General features: G+C 34.5%; 2 protein-coding genes across 17 annotated transcripts in view; one reads left to right on the top strand and one right to left on the bottom strand.

Annotated features, from left to right (window-relative positions):
* The window catches only part of Ten-m (teneurin transmembrane protein Ten-m), a 569,521-nt gene that overhangs the window by 525,818 nt on the left and 18,846 nt on the right, over window positions 1-24,857 (bottom strand). For 3 of the 9 annotated variants that reach the window (XM_087416183.1, XM_087416182.1, XM_087416184.1), the window contains exon 1: window positions 15,717-16,504. The exons of 2 other annotated variants lie outside the window; for them this stretch is intronic. The gene's annotated coding sequence lies outside the window, so the exon portion shown is untranslated. Of the gene's footprint in view, window positions 1-1,146; window positions 1,202-4,762; window positions 6,319-15,716; window positions 16,505-24,857 lie in introns of those variants that run through there. 4 more of the 9 variants (XM_087416176.1, XM_087416179.1, XM_087416181.1 and 1 more) reach the window with 4 other exon arrangements.
* Pi3K68D (phosphatidylinositol-4-phosphate 3-kinase catalytic subunit Pi3K68D) overlaps window positions 19,162-24,857 on the top strand; it is a 238,671-nt gene continuing 232,975 nt past the window's right edge. For 4 of the 8 annotated variants that reach the window (XM_087416193.1, XM_087416197.1, XM_087416194.1 and 1 more), the window contains exons 1-2: window positions 19,162-20,827; window positions 22,647-22,687. In XM_087416193.1, coding sequence (XP_087272319.1) covers window positions 20,533-20,827; window positions 22,647-22,687 — 336 coding nt within the window. In that variant the 5' untranslated portion in view covers window positions 19,162-20,532. The remainder of the gene's footprint in view (window positions 20,828-22,646; window positions 22,688-24,857) is intronic. The other 4 variants (XM_087416199.1, XM_087416195.1, XM_087416200.1 and 1 more) reach the window with 3 other exon arrangements.

Raw genomic sequence — 24,857 nt, 5'->3', positions numbered from 1 at the left:
TGATTACACCGCACGTAATAATTTCGCTTCGTGCCCCGCATCGTAATCAGTTCTCCCTCAGATCCGCGGTTACGCTCGCCGCGATGTATCTATCAAAGTATCCCACATACCACATTAAACCGTATTGAGGTGCTGGGATCCTACATCGTTCTGGTGCTGCGCCGAAAGTGAATGTATACCAGAAGACGGTACAAGATTGGGCGAGAGGAACGGAAGATGAAAACAAGCGCTCCAACAATGAGAGCTTCACGAATGCCCGACGACAGCGAGAGGAACGAGGCTTGCTGTAGTCATCGTAGATGTTCCACTGCGCGATAGGAACAAGAGGGGACTCCCGTCGTACGAAGAGGGAAATTAATACGAAGTAGTATCATTGTCTTTCATTTCGCATCGCCCCCTGATGCCAACTCTGAGGAATTGTGGTCGGACCCGGTAACGGGAAAGTTGTAGGAGTCGGAGGCAACTGTGGATAATGACTTTTTGATTACAAGACTCGTCGTCAACGGCCATCTACAACGACGACGACGACGACAACAACGACGACGATGGCGACGCCGACTACGACAACAGGCACGAGAACGATGAGAAAAGAATGGAAAGTCGAGGATAACGGATCAGGCCGGATCATTTCTGCTATCGAACGATAAAAGTTCCATCTGTGAGCGCTTTTCGTATCTTTTTTGGTGCTCCTTTTTAGTCGACCGTCCATTAAAAGTCATGTCATCTTCGCAACGGGCTTTAGACGTACGACGACCTACATTTCACCATCTCCGATCGCTCGATCGGAGAGTATTAGAAAAGAATTACGTCTTCGAGTCACGAACTACTTCGTGCCACAGGTTGACCCATTCGCGAAGTATTTATCTGGCAAGTGCATTGGTAACTTTTCACATTTCTTTTCGTATCGATACGTAGGCAAGAAAAGTTTGCAATTTCGTGATTGTTTCAAACATCAGTTATTTTCTCAATATAACATGGCATTTTAGAAAGAGCGTATCATGCTATTTTAAAAAGAGTTCTACGAATTTAGTAGTTCAAATTAAGTGAATGTATTTCGTTTTCTATTATAATTTTCTAAATTTTACATGCTGTTAATTTTTACATTATTTTTAATCTTTGATTATTCTATGAAATTATAATACGTACTTGCTAGTCGTTGATACTAACTTCTGTAAACTTCTGTAAACTTTTGTATACATACCTGTAACATACAAATAAAAAGGACATTAATCGCAACGTATAATTTCAAATAAATAAATATGTATATATATATATATATATGTATATATTATTCTTTTAATTCTTATATTCTTTAATTCATATTTTTTTAAATTTAATGCATATACAGTGCTTTGATCATCCACGTGTATACCCTTTCTAAAACAAAGGGAAGTATAGTTTTTATGAAAAATAATAAACGATTTATAAAAAATTTATATAAATAAATTGGATACATTTTATCGAATAGTAATATTTTCACCTTTTGATTTCGAAATCTGAACCGGATGTTAAATATTTTAAAAACACTTTTTAGGATTAAAGACAAAAAAAGGAACTTTTATCTTAAACATTTTTTCTGAAAATGCTTTCATTGATCTTGAAATAATCTTTAAAGTAAATGAAAAAATAAACTTCATTTTGATGAAACATTCAGAGCAACATCCGATCTGGATACTCCACTTTTGGTCGGAACCCGAAGTTGAAAATGTCGTATTTTCATTTTGACGTATCTGATTTATTTATCACAATTCTTAGGATTTTTCATAAAAATCATTTTGCTTCATTTTAAAAGGGTACTTATGATCTGGGATATATCCTGTGTCTTTTTTCAATATATGACGAGAGATATAAATTATTATGTAAAATAAACATGCTTAGAGACGTTTGAGCGTAGTAATCGTCTGAAATATGCTATAGATAAAATTGCAGTATCGAACAAGGCTATAACTCTCCTCTCCTCTCCTCTTCTCACCCCCCCCCCCCCTCTCTCTCTCTCTCTCTCTCTCTCTCTCTTTCTCTCTCGGCATCTATAGCAGCGATTCGAGGATCATGCAGGATTTCATATCGATGTAACGCGTTATCTGGCTAGCTACGAGTGGAAAGGACACAGGGGGGTTCTGAATCATTGGGAGATTCCACATATCTCGTATCCATAGTATCGAAGACCCTCGGAATTGTATCGCGTTCGCAACGATAAATAAGCGAGGACAATACAGGACGCACACCGTACAGTATCGTTTCCCGTCTCCGTGGTGGACACGTACGGAATCCATGAAGCGAGATGATCTTCTCTCTCCATTCCTCTCCTCATGAGAGTACGCTTCATCTGACGTATGGAATCAGTAGCAAAAACCATAGATAATCGGATGTGAGTCTGTCACACGGGAAGTACATGCATAGATGGAATGTCACTGTTCCCAGATTGCCCGCCAAAAAATATCTACCGCACAAACATGGTATTTGTAACGTGTAGAAATACCGAAGTCCTTATAAATGTGTAAAAGAATGTAAAAGAATTGCGAATTAAAAAGTGCATCTAGCACATAGAAATTTAAAGTTAAATGTAATTTCTTGAGCAGTTAAAATTTTATTCATTAGTAGTTAAGGAAAAAAGATTGATTTATTAATATCAAATATCTTTAATTCCTACAATTTGATTCCAAATCTTTGATTCGAGCGATATAAAATTCAAATTTCTTTTATGTAAGTTTAAATAAATCACTGTTAAAATCAATTTACTGAAAGATAACAAAATTTATTAAATGCGCAAATTAAAATCGCTTTTATAAAAAAAAATTAATTTTCGTTCAGTCTGTGTCATGCGGGCACTAAATTGAAAACAATTTTTGATAAAAACTCGGTATCGGCAAACGAGAAGGTGGATGAATGAGCAAATGAATAAAATAACTGGGTCCCAATGCGGAAACTCTACGGGATTACATCATGAAGAAAAATACTAAACGATTAAAAATAATGCTCCAATTTTGACAAAGTAAAGTGTTACAAGCAGAAATTCTTTAGAGATTATATCATACAAACGCGAGCGGGATTTTACGATTGTTGTGACAGTGTGTATACTCGGTGTAACTGGTGTAACTTAAATACGAAAAGTTAAGTCACGGTACCTCGTTGACCCAGGTTCATTTAGCGAAAAAGTTTTACGACTGAAAACGAGCGCGAGAAAACCGAGAAAACGCGCGGAAGGCACACACATTACACATACAAGCCCTCATAAAAAAAGTAATTGCACGCAGCAGATCATATGGCTGGTTTTAACGTGGCAATGCGTGACACTTACACACAGCGAGTGTAATAAAGTTGCATTTACACCCCTAACGTGAAAATTTGATATAAAACAATAATAAATGGAGATGTGCTATGTTAAATCTGACACGCTAAATCGAAGTTACATTGCCAGATGTACAACCATTTTACAAATAAAATTCATTAAAAAAAAACTGTTCTTTCAAACATTTATATGAATTGCTTTTGAAAATAAAACTTTTTTAGATTTCACAGGTTTTAAAAACGATAATTATATCTAACGTATTTAATAGCTATAAGTTTTTCTACATATATTTCATATTTCATATATATATTATACATAGAAATCCTATTTTATTATACATTATAGAAAACTTTATTTAATATCAAATTTTTATGCAATCTTTTAGTACAGAAATAATATTTTACTGTCCATTTTACGATAAAAATCACCGAAGATTTTCAGTGTAGGGAACAACAATAGCGTTGAAACCAAGACAATGGGATAGAAGTACGATATCTCTGCGAGCTTTCACCTGCAAGTTTTCGCGCACAATGGCGCGAAAGCAAGAACCCGTCTTTCACCGTTTGTTTGCGTACAATCGCGTGATGGGACACTCAATCTGCCTTCGACGAATCGTTCGCATCTACGCGAAGATTATAGCGTAGAGATAATCGCGGTACAAACTGCACGCCTTACATATCTTCGGTCAGAAATTACGTCTTCCAAGTAGCGCGATCAAGTTTACGAGCGGGGCACCGTACGACATGAGGCACCGTAATCGTCTCGTAAAAGCCATAATCGCGAGGCCTACATAAAATCCCTTGTGCGCACGAGATCTTGAAACACCTTGCCACTAATCCTATCTCCATGCCCTGGATTTCGCCATTATTTCCTATATGCTGTATTGCTTGGGTTAATGCTAGAGGAAATCGAATCGTCATCGAGAACGCTTCCAATGGATCCCTTGATTGTGGAACTTTCTTGTATAATAAACACGCACGATGGGATACAATCTCTACTTCTCATTCTAATTTTTTATATTTTTGAGAGAACTGTAGAATTCAACACTTTTGATTTTAATATTGCAATACATAATTTATTATTTTTATGTAAATACACTAATGAGATATTATACTGAAAAAAAATTCTGATTAAGTCAATAAAAGGATTTAACAAGAATGGCATTTGATACGATAAACAGAAATTTTGGTTATGATAATCAAAAATTCTATTCGGTTTCATCAAAATATCATTCTTGTTAGACTTTTTTATAAAATTAAATATATATAAAATATTTTTTTCAATGTACGATATCTCAAAGAAAGAGGATCTCATTTTTAATCCTTGCCAGAGAAAGTGTAATTATATGGGGCAGATAAAATAGTCGCATCAATGTATTTTATCCATCGTCGATAAATATTGAATATAAGCTGCATAATTAAATCACTGACTAATTAATACGTGCAAATGGTGTCACACACTCACGCAACCTACGGTATACGTATTTACAGTTCTTGCAAATGTTGCAACAGTTTAATTTCTCCGAACTCCAACAAATTATTGCTTTTGCATATTATGCCGCGCACCATTCGCCATACTGCTTCTTCGTATCCACCCACGGCACGTAAACGCAAAACATAAATGTACGCCGACGTGAGCTGTACTGCGATCGCATATAATAAGCTCAGATGTTATATCTGAACCTGGGTGTGCAGCTGCAGACGCGTTGGCGCATTTATAGAAGTACAATGCCCGACATATCCGGCCGATCGTCGGCTATAAATATCGAGATTTATCTCGATTAAAATCCATGTATCCGCATGCATGGAAATGCGATCCTACGATCTTGTGTTCTTTTCTAATTTTATGCATACTCACAATTATGCAATAAATATCCTTTAAACCTACTGTAGAATTATAACTATCTATTATGATGAATGTAATACAGCTACTTATTATTATACGTTGTTTATTTATAATTGTAGTAATCGTAAAATTATTTTATAGAAGTGTTTATCAGAAAATATATAATTCTGCCATTTATTCTAAAATAATCTTACAGATTGTGTGTGTGCAATTTTGTTCAGAGAGCTTTATTATCTCATAAAAGTTACGTGTTCATTTTTGAGTTTCAGTGATGATAGTCTGATAGAATAATTCATACAGGTTACAAACATTTATTTTGTTCATCGCGCACTATATACGCATATCGGAGGATATAGCTGAGGTAATCCAATAAAGTCAATTATTCTATAGGGAATATTCCATTGTAGGAATATCGACGAATCATCGACGGCAGCGGGTGACTCGCTTTGTGGAAGGGATTGTGAAAGAACGGAAAAATCAAATTCAGTTGAAATTTCGCTGCAGATCGACGGTGGTGCGACGTGCTTGAACTTTTAACACAGCTAGAAACTGACACGTATGCGTATTTCCCAATGCGAACATGTCTAATATGTTCCAGAGATAAGAACTATCGATAAACATTTTTCTCATCAAAATTTAAATTTTCCTCAAACGGAAATACGAACATATCGAGAAAACTGTTGAGTTGAATCGTGTCAAAATATATAATATAAAGTTAGAAATAAAAATAAATTCCGAGAAAAGTTTCTATAAATTTAGTGATACAATTAAAGATATTTTTAGGTCTATCGTATATTTGTGATTTTCTGTACTTACTATTTTAAAATATCAAGTGATAATGAATATATATATATATTATAATATATATATTTTAGCCTTTGTTGCAATTTGAGTGACTTATAACTTTTGTCGCTAATTAAAGGCTGATCGAGCACAAAGTGTACTGAATATTCTAACGCGTAACATGAGTTAATTGACGTTTGATGCAAATGGCCTTTAATGAGATTCCGCAAATCGTTTTCAAATAATCATTCACATAGTACTCGACATCGAATTTCGAAAGTGGGTTCCAATAATGCCTGTACTGTAAAATTTATGTATGTAATTTGCTATTATAAGTTACAAAATCTAAAAAACAATATTGATCATTCTTTTTAATTTGATAGTATTATCCATTGTTCTAAAAACGATGTAAATTTGATTATAGTATTTTGCTTGGAATATTCCATTATTCATTCATACGGTACGAATGATAAGCTTCATCCATAAATATTATACAATATTATACAATAATCATTAATTATACAATTTATACATTTTATATTAACAATTCTGTAAAACTATCCGCTTTTCAGACTACTTTAGATCTTTTATTTTTTGATTATTAAAAAATTGGTTGTGTTGTAATAAACAAAAATATTTATTTTTAATAGAAATTTTTGCCTATCACTGAAAAATAGTATTTTACAATAATAATGTACAAGATTAATGAATAAGCTTCTGGAGAATCTAGAGAATATTTATACCTGGATATTTTTCCTAACAGAATGAAAATTTATATTCTTTTATTTTTACTTTCAATTTAATATTCTTTTATACGCAAAGAGTAATAATTTTTTAGATACCGTAATAGATTTAATGTATAGTAGTTAGATTTAATGTTATTGACTTTCTCATTAATAAAAGTTGAAAGAAGTTAATTTTATAATTTTAAATATAATATAATTTTTAATTTAATTTAGCAGTAACTTTTTATACTATTCGTATGAAATAATCATATTTCTCTACTTAGTTTATTTATTTAGACTTTAGATAATACAATAACTTATAGTTAACTATATTCGATATGTAACTATAATAACTATAATACTCGATATGTAATGATTATACCTGCACAACCATAATAATTATTTTGTTCGACGTTATCAACAATGTATATCTTGCATTTATAATTATAAACATTCAAACGTTCAATATACGTGAAAATTATAACAACGTAACAATGTTATTTATATGATTTGTATAATTTGATGCTCTGTAATATTTCATATAGAATGAATGTGATACACAACTAAATACAATCTTTAATCACAAATGAAACAAAGTAACTCTTTCATTGTACGCATAATTGTTATTTAAAATAATTGATGATATAATCTATCGCAAATACTGAAAGAAAATATTAATATTAATATCTCAATAAAAAAATATATAATTATTACAGATTAGAATTTCCAATTATAGCTCCTAAAATTCAAAAAGTTTTTTGAACAGCTAATTCTACTTGTGCACACATTCTTTTCTTTTAACAATCACTTCGTTTGGACAAAGAGGAAAACATGTATGCGCATAAAGATTCAAGTGGTTTCTCTTCATCAAGATCGGGTCAACGGACGAATATGCTAATGACTCCATGGGGTTAATGAGTCTTTTGAACGAGGCTACTCTCTTGTCGCGCGGTTCTTCAGTAGACCAGCCAATCACGGAACTACGTCAGGAACTCGTGACTTGAAGAATCTGCGGAAGACCTATACTTCGACAGGCATGAGGAGGAAATGCCGCCTTGCATGAGGTTGCTAATATATTAAAACTACTTTTAATCACAGCTTGGTATAAAAAAATTATCATTTTATTTGTAGAAAAAGAAAAGAATGAAAAGCTTAGATTTCAATGAAAGGATTAAAATATGCAACACACTAAATTTGTTTTACCTTTTATTCTACTTTTTATCATCAAAAGATATAAAGAAAGTTCTAAAATTGACTGCCAGAAAATCAATAATGCTCGTAACATAAACTATAGATTTTCAACGCTGATAATAAATTTGTAGTATTATGAAATTGTTTACAAATTTTAAAAAGATATTCTTAAGAAGCAGTCTGAATTAAACATATTAAGCGAAAATTGATCGAGAAATATTTAAACACAAATAAGTCTAGACTTAAGTATCTAGATATCGCATATGTGAACTTAGACATTATCCATAATTAGAGATTAGCCATAATTTATAGAGTTCACTTTAGATATGAATTAATTTAAAGTAGACTTTACAAGTGAAAATATTTTTGATTCACACACAGATATATTTTAGAATTTTTTCTTAAGATATGTAATATGATTGCATAAGAATTTCAGATATATTCAACAGAGAAGACCAGAAAGCACAATACGAAAGATTAACCCAGTACCAGCTTCAGTAGCAAATTCTCACAGAATATACTCTGATACATACAATATCCAAGAGTAATATCGTATTACGTTAAATAAAATTCATGACCCGAGCATCTTCATTAAAAAAAGAAAGGGAAAAAGAAGATACTAGTGGCGTAAAAAGCGGGTTTGCATTGGAAAACTTCGCACCGTTCCTAATTTCCCTATCTCAACGAAAAAAAATGTAATTTATATCTCGCTCGACAAAACGGGTATTCTTTTTGACTGGTTATCGCGTGCCCATCTGGCTCCGTTCATTGCTTCGTAGCAGACGAAGTCGACAGGAAGCCACGCGAATGCAAATTAATGTTCGAACGTTATACGCGCGATAGGGGAGCATTATGATACCGCAGTGGAGCATGGCGCGTTTACGTCGGCCTGGTCGGTTCGTCGTTCCTTTATCTTTATCGTCGCGGGAACGGCCGAGGAACCAGACTGTCGAGAACTGACTCCGAGAGTTCGTTTTCGTGGTGGCTGCACCAGAGCTTCACTCTGAAACCGCGCCCCTTTCCGCATAATGAGCTCGTTTGTATCGCTTTTATTGAAGAAAGAGATGGGGTATATTCTTGTTCTGAAGAGAGAATTTTCTTCCTCTTCCTTTCTTTCTTAGTTCCTCCGTCGTGTACCGACATACTCCTACCTTTTCGAGTACTACGCTATTAACCATTCGAGATTCACGCAAATGATGTTTAAACGTATCATGACCAGAGTTGGTTAAATACTTTAAGAATATTTACGTATATTATGTTATTATATGTATTATTGAATATTTTTCTGAAAGAGAGATTATCAACTAAAGTTGCATGGATATGTCTCATGGAATGAATAATTTATATATAATTTTAATAACTTAATTTTCGCGAATGAGAGAATCTCTAATTAAAAATATATCACTACTGTCGTATGAAAAATCTTCGCGGTTATTAAAGTTTATTTGCTTTCCTACTGCATGGGTTTCTTTCCCTTACTTTTCATTAAAAAAATAAAGTTTAAATTCTCGGGTGGCGCGCATAGCGAGAGTTCGATGAACTCGTGAGATAACACGGAAGGCAGACCACTGAATGCAAGGCATCTGATCTCATATTAATGCAACGAAGCATCTCGAGGAGCAACCCAATTTCTACTGGGTCAGATATTTTCCCGTACTATATCAGGCGCTAATGCTGCAGTGCAACGCGAAGTCAACTCGCTGAATATCGCACGTGCTCGCGACGATATCTCGTGGAGCACACGATAATTCACGCGGGAGCGGGCTATTAATAATCTTTCTTGACTTTCGAGCAAAAGCCGCGCGCGAGGCAAGAATGGATGAAGAAGCGCCATGTGAGTGGAAGACCGAACAAGAGGGAGAGAGAGAGAGAGGGAGAGAGAGAGAGAGAGAGAAAGAGAGAGAGAGAGAGAGAGAGAGAGAGAGAGAGAGAGAGAGAGAGGGAGGGATGAGAGAAGAGAGACGCGAGCACGGGCGCTCATTACGTCGCCGTACTCGTGGCACGAGATGAATAATTAATAATGCGAAGGGCATGCGAGCTGCGCTTTTGTACTACAAAATAGTTTCGTGTAAGTCAGGCTAGTAGCAGGACATACCTGATGAGAATCGATAAGCGAACTTATTAAGCCGTATGCAGACGTGAACGTTTTTCTCAAGTAGGCCAGTTCGCTAAATATTGACGTTTAAAATTTGCGACTTTTCATAAATGTAGAAAGTCATGAACAATTATCGTTGTAAATTGCGATAATGTGACATTATGTGTTCTGACAATCAGTGACAAATTAAATAAGTAGGTACACTGAAAGAAAAGATTGGTTGCTGCAACCAATTAAAAGTTGCTATGTCATATTTTACTATAATTAATCTAATTTGCTGCAGCAGCCAATCTTTTCATTCAGTGATCAATGTACTAGTTGCGATTGTGTGACTGAAGAAAAAATATAGAATATCAAAAATCTTTGGTCTTTCGAAGCTAAAAATGTTTTTACATTGCCAGCTTCATAACATTTATAGAAAATCAAAATATATGAAAGAACACAAGTACAGAAACATTGCAATTCTTATATTTCGCATTTTGTAAAAACATTCAGCAAACTTATGTGCATTCGTATGAGAATTTACATCACGGTATAACTGGGTTTGCTAGAAAAATGGAAACGCGCGCACATGTTGTAAGTGGATGAATCGCTGAAGTAGTGATAATATAAAAGTATATGTCGTAACTCTCACGTAGGATGGGCTATTGCAGGCAAGCTACTGACGTCATAAACAACTCAGAAAACTTCGATTGTGAAACTTTTCTATGGATAAGGTGGCAAGACGGCAGAGCGCAGAGATTCCCAATATGCGTTATATGCCGCGTTCGCCCCAGTCCGGAAACAAATGTCACTGAGCTATTAAAACTTCTAAACTCGCTGCTGGATCGAACGTAAATAATGCTCTCTCTCCGCTAACACTAACCTGATTTATCGACATTTCCAACTTGGTTCTACTATCGGCAGGATTACTGGATTGAAGGAAGCACGACGGTTGATATTTGTCTCGGCAAACACGGGACGATGACGAGAGGAGAACTCCAAGATAATTAAATCTCAAAGCATCGCACATGTCATAATTATGCACAATAAGACCTCTTGGAGATCTTCTTGCTTAAATTAATCTTTATCATCATACTGCACCGAGTACTCTGTTACCACTTTCAGTAAAACTTTGAAACTGTAGTATCCTTTTTACATTAATGGATGATAGAACGTCTAACAATTTTATTTATGTCACTTGAATTTAAATTTAATTTCAGTCACTCGATTTTAATTTGAAGTTTAGAAAAGTTTAATTAATATTAAAGAGAAAATTTGGGAAAACTTTTGTCTTGGCTGTGAAACTGTGAATTCCTCTCTTTCTTAATGCGTGCAATATACTATTTATGACATGCTGGATTCCCTTCGTAGGCTGTTTGTAGATCCCGTTCGTTTTCACAATTCATACCTAAGACAACGGCACGTGCCGGAAAAAGCGATGCGTCATGACGCTTTCCGCTATGCGGACGAGTCCCGCGGAGGCACAGACAGCGTGCACAAGAATAATCGTAAAATACGGATATACCGCCGACGGGCGTGTTGGCGCATGCATCTCAAATGCAGCCGAGAACGCAGATTGCAGGTGTCAGCGGCTCGGTGGTCCTATGGCGAACTTTCGCCAGGCAGTATTTCATAAAAGTCGACGCTCCGCACACCGCAACGGGTAAAGCAACTACACTGCCACCCTTTTTCCCCCATCATCCCCCATTCGCTCTTGCAACCGCGAGCTCCACTGGTTCTTACAACGACGCGGTTCCTCCTGCAACAGTCTAGTTTATTCAAATTTGACGTAATGTTTTCGTACAGGATCTTGCGCATCCGTCCGTGCTTGGAAGACGCGATTTTCTCCTCGCCCTTTTGATAGCGCATATTGAATTCCGCGGTGATTTCCGGATTCCTTATAATATCGCGCGTATCAAAAATACATACAGATGCACGCGACAGATAAATAAGTTTCAAAATAAATGGGAGATAGATAAATTATGAATTTAACTCGAAATGTAATTGAATTTACGATTCTGTAAATTAAATAATACTGTACGCTGTTAAATCTATAATGTCAAATTTAACTTCTGGATCAATTCTAAGTGAATCAATTAATGTGTTCTCGTAAAACTTGTAAGAACTTATAATTAGTGTCCTATAATTTTATATATGTCTTATAAAACGTACGATTATTCGTAAATATGATTTCTTGTAAACTTTATGGCCAGTAAGAAGCTAATAAAAATATTGTATAAAGGAGTATTTAAAAATTCTTACAAGTCTTACAGGAATATGTTACGAGCCTTATGATTTTGCTTAGAATTTAGGCATTAATTTGAGTTAGATTATTTTATTTATTTATACTATTTCATATTATTTAAAACAAGATTACATTGTTAAATTTATAGTGTCAAATTTAACCTAATTTAAATCGCCACTGCTTCTACTCAATATATCGTTATTTTATACTAAAACAATGGATAAATTTGACTATATAATGTCAAATTTAACCCAATTTGAGCTGTTCCATTGTTTTAGTATAAAATAATGATATATTGAGTAGGAACAGTGATGATTTGAATTAGGTTAAATTTGACATTATAAATTTAACAGTGTAATCTTGTTTTAAATAATATAAAATAATATAAATAAATAAAGTAGCATGTAATAAAATATAAGAGTGATAATTACTTTAAAAAAATAAAATTACCGCACGGATATTTCACTTCATTAGAGTGCCGAGTGGTAACATTAACAGTTAATTGTAACCTTTTTAAACGATGTATCTCAAACAAATTGCAACCAGCATAAAATAAAGGCAACAAGTAATCTCGCGGTGATACGTCGAATCCGATTCAAAATTAAAACACACCATCGAATATATCCGGATACGCTTTGCGCTACGAAATGGCTCGAAACAAAGCCTGTGCAAAGTTTACAGCAGTGCGTTATCCCGACTACGCTTTTCCCAGTACATGTATGTGTATGTGTGGCTACGAGAAATAACCGACGTTTCTGGATTCGCGATGACATCCTTCTTTATGGTGGCCGTCTGTGCGGGTCGGCCGTGTGTCCACCGTCCTCGGCAAATAGTCCACGTCTTGGCTGGGAAAATCCTTTTTCACCGAAGAAATACGAGCGAAGACACAAGAAACGTCCCTTTCACTTTTGTCTCAGCCCGTAAAAGCGATTCGCAAGCGCATGCAATTTTTTTCTTTTTTTTTTTTCGAAATATATGCACACATCATACACACATATAATGCTTTTGCGCGCGAACGAGTTAATAAGCATACTTGACACTTCCGTTAAGTCTTCTTGAAACTTTTCGACGGTCGGGTAAATATTAATTTTCGCTGCGCTAACCGTTCAACTCGGTTCCGGCGACAACCAAGAAGATGTAAGGGCGGAGTTTGTAAAATTAATTTCAGCTCGCCGAAACGATAAAGACGTCAAGATATGCCAGTCATTATCATCGATAATAATCATCGACTGTAATTTCCGACGGTTAAATATCCAACATACTAGAACTCATTTTACTTTAGCGCGAACAAAAAATGGAAGAACATAGATAAATGTTGAAAGTAGCGAGCGCGATAATAATTAATCATCTCTGCCTAATTATTAAAGACACACATAATCCCGCACGACCATTGTCGCCTTTGTAACGCGCCGTCCGCTCATTTATGTATGACACTAATTACGGAGATAATGCGAGCCGCCGCCTGTCTACCGGTCCAAGAAAATTCATGTGCATTTTTCTCATAGATTTTTGTCTGGAAAGCAAAATGACGAAGCGTATATCGTAAATCATCGACGCGGGGGCTTCTTTTACGATCGAATCCGCGACAGTCACGATATTGTGGATCGAATTTAACAACGTATGTATACTAAACCCGCTAGTAGACGATCAATTTTTCCTTTGTCAAATATAAAATATTCCAACGAGCCGAGATCGTAAGGACTGTCAACTGTTCGTCTTACGTTCGTGTGCAGCGTCAGTCGAAAAGATAGCTGAGATACGACAGAAAAATGAAAGGCGGAAGAACGTAAAGGCTCAGGATCTCGTGTAGCGACGAAAGAATTTGCATAAACAAACGTCATCGTCCACTGCATTTCGAATCTTCGCGGCGACCGGCATTGACGTTATTTATCCTCTCTCTTTGTCTCTTTCTATTTCTATTCTACGAACTAAACGGCATTCGAGAATTTCAACCCAGCCAGAGATGTCAGTGTCGCTTAACTGACGCAGCCATTTTCTCTTTTCTCGTATATATCCTTTTTCTACTCGGATATACTTGGAAGAATTCGCTTGATCGTTCATCTTTTCTCGAGAGAGCATTTCGACAGTAAAAGAAAGTCGAAAGGTCCTTTTTATGTTGGTTGTTACATCACTATTACGTTGGTTGTTACATCACCCTTTTAAAATAGTTCTGCGAACGATTTAACGTGTTGAAGATATTGAGTTGTCTACAAAACACATTTTGTACTTCAAGTGATTCAGATTGTTTGGAAAAAAATAGCTGTAATAATAATGTAACAATTTATATAAATGCAAATCTAACAGTTTTGAGAACAAAATTGATATTTGATACATTTAATACTTTACGAATAAGTATTGGAACGGTTTTGATAAGCAGTGGTGATTTAATAGCATCAATTCTAATTAGCTAAAGTTAAAAAAAAGAGGTAACTCAAGGAAAAGAAACTGGAATGAAAGAAACGGCGGAAGTCGTGAATGGACTTCACCGGTCTTATCGTTGTAATAGAAAGAATAACGTCGAACTCGATAGAAGCAGCCGGGCTGCAATAAACGAATTTCAATCTAGCGGCCTTTGTTTCGCGAATCAAGGAAGTGCCGAGGCTTTTCGTACTTCTCAAAGATAAGAACCGCGATTCAATGGTAGATGAGAAAAAGCGATAGGAGAGGGATGGCTGGAATGTAGAAGGGAAACGAAAAGCGGCAAAAGTCAGAAGAAACAGCTCTCTCAATCCGCTTTTCATTGAGCACCGCCGATTCTACCACGCTTCTAATTACATTACAAATACAAAGCCGGTTGGCTTTATTGAGTGAAAAAGTAAAATAAGTGAATATCCTGTATTCCCCTCTAACGAGGAGTAGTTCATACAAAAGCTGGAAAAAGGTATATATACGTATATATTATAGAAAATTAAATATAAAAATATATATATTTTTAAATATTTTAGGGATTAATTGCCAAAGAATATTAGCGATTAATTACATGTATTAAATCTGATGATTAAAAAATTATTAATTCAATTCTATTGCGGCTAGTACCTTTATTTGATTACAAATTTAATTTGTTGGCTGATTGTTAGAACACATAATATTACAAATTACTGCAAAATACTGCAAAAAAAGATTGATTTTCCGCGATTAAAAATTTATTGCTGCATTGAGATTGTGATTATAGTTTATCAAAGTACGTGGATATTTATAACAATTTAGTATATATTTTAATATTGCATATAAAATATTTAAATAATTACAGCATTTTAATTCAAAATTATTATTTTTATGTTTTTATGCAACATATATTAAAAATGATGCTGTAAAATACATATATATATAATATATATATATATATAATATATATATATATATATATATATATATATACGTATTTTACAGCATCATTTTTAATATAATATGTTGCATAAAAACATAAAAATAATAATTTTGAATTAAAATACTGTAATTATTTAAATATTTTATTATATAGCGCCACACATAATTAGTTTATTCATAGGAATAAACAATTAATTGCAAGTGACAAACAAATAAATAGTATAAATTACTGACCTCATAGTCGCACCGTTGTCGCATAATGTCATCACTTCCTCCTCTCTTGATCCTCTCTTGACGTCGTTCACGATTGTCGTTTTCTCATACACAAATTCACTCACGCATGCATTCGTGAAACAAGAAACGCAATCACTTCACTGGTTTCTGGAACGCGATAATCCTGCGAGATACTCCCAACGTTAACAGCGCGCAACGCATATTTATATAACAACGAAAGAATGATCTATATTACCTGGAAAGAATAATGCGAAGGAGCTGTGATTGTAATGTCAAATTATGTATGATCCATCAGACGTGCTCCGTAATGTGATTTAATAACGCAAATTGGCGCAGCAAAGCGAACGAACCCGTAATGGCGGACGAACTTTTTGCGTATCACGCGGGCAACTTCACGCTGCTCCGCGGCGCCCTCACGATACTAAGTGCGTTCGTAAAAGCACTTTTTGCGGAAGGGTTCATAAACGAATCATAAACGCGTTACGGTTACATCGTATGATACAAACAAATGAAAATAAAGATAAAATTAAATAAACATCCATGGAATGCGATATCTGATAATACAATTGTCGCTTTGTCATATATTCGTGCGTTAAATTCTGATTGATTGAATATTCGCCAAATAGCGTTGCAAATCTCCGATATGTAAATGTCGAATTCTTATACGATTGACAAAATATATTAGAAAGTAATATAAGATAGAGATACAAATTATGATATTAAGTAACAATCCATTAAACTTTCAAACTAATTCTCATTCTACGGAATTAAATGTTAATATCCGTTTCCACCAATGCAGATTGTAGATTAACTTTAATCTCGGTTCAACTTACTCTTCGTCTTTTTCTAGTTCTAAAGATTAGAACCGAGATTAAAGTTAATCTACATTAGTGAAAATGGGCATAAATGATGCTAGCAAGTTCACAAAGAAAGAAACATGATTCGATAATGTTCGATAACGATCTATTCGTTGAAACTATCTAATCTGAAACGCAAGGAATAAAATATTCGATATATGTATACTGTTTCATAATTTCCTAATGTTACAATTTTGTAGTCAACGGATCGATTGGCATGCGATTTTCGAATTATTTAGGAACTACATCGCCGCGCGGCGTAACGGCGTGCAACGTCTTACGTACGCAACGTCACAGCATTACGTAGCATTCGCGCGTCGACACTGGGACGATTCGGCAGCGGCGTATTATCTTTTGAAACGCAGTAGGTATAACGAAGCTCTAATCGCGATTATTCTGTACCAATACTTAAAGCGTGGTCGTACAATATTTCCGTACAATACTTTGATATTTTGATGATAATTCGTATTCATATTCCTCGATTTTCTCTCTATTTTCAACTCGCTCATTTACTTGCTTGCTCGATTGACACAAGACGCAGAATGCAGGTCGCAAGTGAAACGTATTTCAGATTATAATAAATCGCAGATCTCAAAACGTTAAGTAACGCTAATAAGTTCACGAAGAAAGAAACGTGCTTCGATAATGTTCGATAACGATCTATTATTAAAACTATTTAATCTGAAACGCAAGGAATAAAATATTCGATATATTGTTTCATAATTTTTCAATGTTACAATTTTGAAGTCGAGGATCGATTGGCATGCGGCTTTCGAAAAGCTATTTTTAGTTTATTACGTATTTAGCCGGAATTACTTGCATTAAAGATTGAGATTAAAGATTGAAGTTTGACCAAAAGGAGCTAAAATTTTTTGGACGTACTGTATCGCGCGGCGTCCTGCGTTCCTGCGTAGGTCACCGTACCAGTCAGTACCACTCGGTATTCGTGCGCCAACACTCGGACGGAACGGCAACGGTATATCGTCTACGTCGTATTATCTCTCGAAACGCGATCGCAGTAGGTATGACGAAGCTCTAATACGTACCAATATTTAAAGCTGTACGATGGTATACTGTGTGGTTGTACGATGTTTCCCGTACGGTAGTATTTTGGCGATAATTCGGCATATTCCTCGAATTTCTTTCTGAATCGTAATACGAAGAACGCAGAACACGAAAATTAAAGTTCATCCAACTTCCTACGTCCTGCGTTTTGCGTTTTGCGTCCTACAATCTATTGTAATTAATGCACGAGAACTATTTTGTACGACGTAATTTGTATGCAGAATTGTAAATGCGAATCGAGTTTTTCTCTTTCAAAAATAAAGCTTTTAAGTATTTTATCACGGCACGAGATGATTATCGATCTAGAAATTCAAGAAATATATTTGAATAATGAATTCATTGTGATTATTAACGTTCCGGTTATCCAGAAGTAAAATATATAATAATCTGTCGAAATTAATTTGAGAGAACAAAGAGAGTAAATGAACAAATAAAAAAATTAGAGAGAGAGAGAGAGAGAGAGAAAGAGAAGGATCAGAATACGTTAATTATTAAAAGACGCGATAACGTTTCGCTTTATTTAAACACTTTCTTTTTACAATCGCATGTTACGTTTTGTAGTAGTGATGAGTTTAAACTGACTAACAGTTGCTCGACGCTCGTGTTTTTGCGTGGCGCGTCACGTCGTACGATGCTTAGCCTTGACCTTGTTTGTGTAACAAGCCCGCTCGGTCGACTCTGTGCGTGTTATTGTCACTTGAATAACAGCCGTGGTAGGAAGGGTAGGAAGCAGGTGGTAGTGAAAGACGCGATTTCTTTCTCAGATTAATCAATTATTAGAATATCGAATGCAATGTTTGAGAATATAATCGTGTTATATCAATTATTTGCTTCATCAGTAGATTTAGATCGAATCGCAGTGAATCTCGCGCAGTGCATTTCTCAAGACGAACCTCCGATGTACAAATGTCGAATTCTTGTGCTCGATAAACGTTGAAATACATATCAACTCTGCTGATTGACTTGTACAGCATTGATTATTATAGATTAAGTATAATAGATAAAGGAATGATTACATTTATCGAAATATATATTTCGTGTTAATTAATCTATTCGTCCGAAATATAAAAAGCGAGAGGAAATTAGAAATATATAAATTATTACTTTTTTTCTTATTTAAAATATTTACTTTACATAATTTTACAGAATACTCTCGCAGTTGTATTTTTAAATAATATCTTTTAAATAATATATAATCTAATAAATAATATCTACATAATATCTAATAAATAATATATGTATTTCGACGATTTATGTATTCGAAATTCTTACGATATGTGTGATATTGAATTTCTTTGTGTTCCAAGAACAAGTCACGATTATATCAAAATGATTAAAATGAATCGTAACTGACTGGTTTTAAAAATAGGTTTTAATAATCATTTTAGAGTAATTTGCCGCCATTTTGACGCAATTTTGATGTTACGATGAAAACTTATTTTCGAACCACTGAAACAGCACACAAGCGTTCTGCTTGGATGTATTTTTGAACGCTGCCTTAATTGCGTCGCGAGTCGCAGCATTCGCGACTGACCGTTAATTGATTTGACTCGTGTCGCGTCGCGCGTCATCAAAGTGAAATTGCTGTTATTCTCATACTTTTCCTCAGTCGTCGTCGAATATAGTCGCAGAGTACGTGATAGATCGATTCCAAGTCAAGAGGTACGCTTAATTAGGTAATAAGTACGTAACATAATCACAGTTAATCTCGACATTCATCGACAAAGAACATTCGACAAGATGTCGACGTTTATACATCAGAGATTCGTCGCGACGTGCGCTTGCGAGATCTATTCCATTAAAATCTATTGCGCAAATTATCGATCGAATGCGACGATCATATTTCAGACATTACGTTCCGTGGATACTCATAATGTTACGATGCAAACGATAATTTTGTAAGTTTCATAATTAATTGTAACCGGGTATCTGTTCCGAAAGCGCGGGAAGTACACGCGGGTGTACACGAAGGTCAACGAAGGTGCACGAGTGAACAAGTGTAGCGTCTTGCGGTTGGTAGTGCGTGAATTTGACGGCGTCATGGCGTCACGTCGGACAATTTTCGCCGCTTAGAGTGATTTGTTTAGTGATTTCTTTAGCTTAGAGTTCTTTACCGCGGTGATCCGTGAGATAATCATAGACGGTCATAGTTTATAATTTAATAATTCCTTCGCGTTGTTTCGTCGCGATCGACGGGAGTGTCGTATAAAGTGTCGCGCGATCATCATTTTGCGCGAATGAGGGTTGCGTTTGGCAATTTCACCCGAGTATCCGAGCGTTATTTTATCGTTGTTCCACGAACTATAAATATAGAATATAGTGAATAAAGTTTCCGAACACAGCCTAGTTAGCTATAATCTTTTTTTCGCGAGTGAACGTTGGGTTGCGTTCGGAATCTTTACGAAAGCTCTAGTACGTCACTCTCTTGGTGCTTTCCAGCAAGCGACACAGTTGGACTATTCTTTGTGGCTGAACTTTTTGTACCAGTTCATCTTTCTTTTTCTTCTCTCCAAGAGGAAAGAAGAGGAAGAAAGACGAATTGGGTAAAAGTTCAGCCAAGACGAACAGACCTAGTAGGTTTGTTCGCGTCGCATGGTCCATCATGTTCCAACATGCTCGTGCCATAGTTTCTACTTACTCTAAGAACGCATTGGAGTAAGTAGAAGCTATGATAGGAACATATTGGAGCATATTGGAGCATGCGACGCGAACAAACCTAGTGTGACACAGTGATCATGTCATCTTTGTTTAAATTAGCGAACAACAAGAATGTAATAATTCACTGTGTTACACTGTGTCATCTGTGTCTCTTGCTGGAAAGCAGCTTCTATTTTTATTGTTCACTATATGTAAAAGGAAGATAAAATGATACACTCAGGCATTCGGGTAAAGTTATGACAAACGCAACCTTAAGGCTGCAGCACAAACTTTTGCATGACGCAAAATGTATAGTGCATAAGAGAATCAATCACTCAAAGTTCCTCTTTTTTGTAAAATGGAAAAAAGGAAAGATTCTAATTTTCTTATTGATTTTCTCAGGTACTGTACATTGTGCGTTATGCAAAAGTGTCCTGTGGTTTATGCGTGTGTATGTGTGTGTGTGTGTGTGTGTGTGTGAAGCAACGACCCAGAGGATGAGGGAGAGAGGAGGTCCAGAGAGGCATCAGGCAACGGCGGAGCAACGTCTAGGTGGGCGATTTTTCTATTTATTATTATTTGTCTATTATTATATTATTATATTATATTATATTATACTTTATCTAATTACTATATTATTATATTATTTATTATACAGGTAATTACCTTAGTACACATGATAGTACACATGATGAGTCATTCGTATCCTGCACATTTTGTTTCTTTAAAAAGCTAGGAGTATCAAATAATTAGTTACAGGTCAGTGATCTGTGTGTGAAGTAGTGGAGTATTTCATATATAAATTTGGCATGAGTTAAATTTCTATACAGTCGAGCTACAGCCAATATAAATTTTTAACGAGTAATTTATTGGGTTTTTTATTGGCGATATTTCATGGTTCTTTCCAACAAGCGATATAGTGTGACACAGTGATCATATCATCTTTGTTTAACATTAGCAAACAACAAAGATGTAATGATTCACTGTATTTGTTTGATATTTCATGTATCGTACAGCAAGGTTTTTCAAGCCTGTTGATTGACTGTAAGACAGAGAGGTTCTCGGATCTCTCTGTCCTACAACCAATCAACAGGCTTAAAAAGCCTTGTCATACGACACATGAAATATTGGTCTTACATTGTGTAATCTGTGTCTTGCTGGAAGGCACCCTCCAATGAACAATGCTTATGCAATGATAGGCTCTTGGCTTTTTTCTTTTGAGTGACTAAAAAAAAACTCAAATGTGGCACATACAAATATGCAAAATATATGTATTAAAAAGTATATATATGTTATATTATATATAATTCATAATTATTTAAATTTAGCTTGTGAGTTTGTAGTTGATCATTCCACATATGTAAAAAATTTACTTCTATGGTTCTGACTAATTATAACATTTACATTTTTTAAAAATGCATTTACAATTTTTTAAAATACACAATCTTACAAATATTTTTTAAATATACAATTAAAAAATACAAGTTATTTTTTAAATAACCATTAAAAATTGTATCCACTCTCGCAATTGTCACAGTAATAAAATTTCTTGAAGATATTAGAAATAAAGAAAAAAAAAAGATATTCAAATTAAAGATATTAAAAATTTTATAAAGATATTAAAATATATGTAAGAATTACATAATAATTTTTGTAAATATTTATTAAAGTGATGAAAATTAATAAAACACGAATGACCTGTGTGCAGTACAGGAAAATTATTGTGTGTACTAAGAGTTAATTATATGGTTGGGAAAGTTACTTTATAAGTTACTTTCTCAACCTAATATACTTTCTAAATCATCTTATGTGTTTGTTGTAGAAATTTAGTATAAAAAATAATATGAAATGTGAGCAAATGATAAAATATAGATAATATAGACAATAAAAAATGCCTAAATTTTTTGTACTTAGTTTCTTTAATAAATACATATGAGAGGTAACCTGAAAAGTAATTATAAGTAACTTTTCCAACTTTGATTGATTGGTTTATCTCTGCAACGATCGTATGCCACGTTTTACTGTGTAAATAATTAACTTATAAATTTTTTTTTATTATTTTAAAACAAGGATGGATATAATTTCACTGAATTCATACTTGAACGCAAGAATGATTCTTATGCGCAAATAAATAAACTCGCTGATATCACGCAAATGTTTCGATTTTTATTTTAAATCAAAATTTAAATTTTGAATATTTGAGCCTCTCAGAAGCTAAACTAATCGATTTTTATCAATTTTACTTTTTATAAATATTTTAATTTTAATATAAGGGTATATAATTAATTAAAAATTTTATCTTTTTTTTTTGAGATATTAATGATTGTAGGCACTGCCAATAGTAATACGTGAATATATTTTTATTTTGCAGGTCGACATTTATGCTACAACTCCGCTGCTGCGCATCATTCGGTGAGTGTCAAATTATCCTTTATCTTTTAATTAACATTAAATATATGAAATATAAAAATCAAACTTAAAATATACGTTTGAATTATCCTCGAAATCAATGAAGGAAGGGAGAAAATTAAAAAAATGTCAAGTATCATTGGTAAATATGAGAGTGGAAAAAAAACAGCCCCAGACAATGTATGAGATCTGTGGTTGAGCTACTCGCCGAATTTTAAGTACCCTCGTGCCGGACTTGTCGTGTCGAGCTTTAAATGCGGTTGAACATTCCATAAAACATGGCACTCGTCATGGTTAGAGCACGCTCTAAAATCTCTATGCAGTCGGAATACTCTACTGTCAGAATCACAGGATTATTTATGCGAAACCTCTTTGCCCGATGGTCGTTTCCTCACTATTTATTGGTCCTCGAAAATATTCGCGTACCAAGTTCAGAATTGATTCCAACTGCGTCGAATAGCTTCTTAACGTGGCATATAGTTACGAGTGAAGAAACTATCTAATTATAAATAATAATATATATATATATATATCACGCGTATTCCTTTTTTCAGATATATATACTTTGAATAATGAATATCAAACTGTTTAATATTAAATAATAGCGAGAAATTACTCTTACTCTGTAAAAGTGTATTATTACTGACTTCAGTGCTACACTTAAACTGATATAATCATTAGCGAATATTTACTATTTTTTTTTCAATAATAATATATTAATAATATAATTCACTTTTAGAGATTATGATTTTCTGCAGATTTAATCTGTAGAAACCTTCTGTAATAACTTTTAAAAATACTAAATAAAAAACTTTTAAAAATATTAAATAATAAAAATAATTTATAAGTGTAGCGCTGAAATCAGTGATAATACACTGATTCACTTTTACAAAGTAGGTTCGACTATTTGTATTAGCTTGAAAAAAATAATAATAAAACAGTAAACGCCAGTCTGACAAATTATTTTTTATTAAAAAAATTTAAATATACATGATCTACATAAAAGTCATATTTTATGAGTATTTTAAATCAGTGCAGCGTCAAAGTAATTTCAAAGTAATTTCGAGCTGTTAGAGAATGCAAAATTGCTTTCGATATATTACGAAAAGACTGCCGCGTGTTAGCTGTCTGCAGTTCATGCGATAAAAGTTTCGTTTCCAAAATTTCCTCTGTGTGTTTTTGGGTAGCTGGTATTGCGCGCATCAATATTTCAGATAGAGGTGCTACTCGTTGCGCTCGGAATTCTCACGTCCGACACGTCGGTGAAACGAAAACCGGCGACGCTAATTAATTCAACCGCCAAATGAATTCAAATCGAAATGATGGGCACTCCTGTTTGCGCTGACGATCCGTCCGGTGACAAGAATGTTTTAATTACGCGCGCTGCACCACGGCTGGCACACAAGCCGAGTCCAGGTTAATGCGGTAATTCACATGCACTTTGACTGTATTCGGCAAACATCGAGCCAAACTCGACAAGCCGGCTTCGATGTCACAGACCACCCTTTCGTACCATCCATCCTTCCGTACGCTAGCTTGTATCGCGCGTTTTCCCAAGCTGAAATATTCGATACTCGACTGCACGTTTACAAGCTCGATTTCGACGGAAAAATACACTTTGCTCCGCGCGTTCTCAGAGGGCGAAATATTGATGAAATCTCGATGCCGTATCTTGACAATAAAAAATGATAAGCATACGAAGGAAGATAGATCTAATTTTCGCAGTAGTTTAAAATCTTTAAATTGAAATCCGATCATCAAATTTATTCACGTATAACAAATTCGTCGTCTTATCAAATTAATTATCGATATATCAAGAATGCTTGCTTGAATATAAATTTTAATTCTTGTAACATGACATCACGATAAAACTAATCGCGATAGGTATCTTTTATTTATTAAATTATTTATTACGATAGACATTTTCCGTAAAACATATTTTATCCAAATATCAGTGATACAATGATGAAATCACTTTACTCGGTTAATTATCGTCAACGTCATGATCTCGAATGGCTGCGATGCGTTCACTAAAGTAAAACTGGTCGTCACACATACTCTCTTCATATACTTTCATTTTTCGTGTCTGCCGCACCCATCAGCCCACTGCTCTTTTCAGTTTAGTCGTGTTTCATTACTTCTCATTAGTCTTCCTGTGGTACTTGGTTCTCTT

The sequence above is a fragment of the Acromyrmex echinatior genome, chromosome 19 (assembly GCF_024713525.1).
Source record: "Acromyrmex echinatior isolate Ae372 chromosome 19, ASM2471352v2, whole genome shotgun sequence".
In the NCBI taxonomy this organism is placed as follows: Eukaryota; Metazoa; Arthropoda; class Insecta; order Hymenoptera; family Formicidae; genus Acromyrmex; species Acromyrmex echinatior.
Note: the sequence above shows the minus strand (reverse complement) of the source record. Positions and strands in the feature narration are given on the sequence as shown.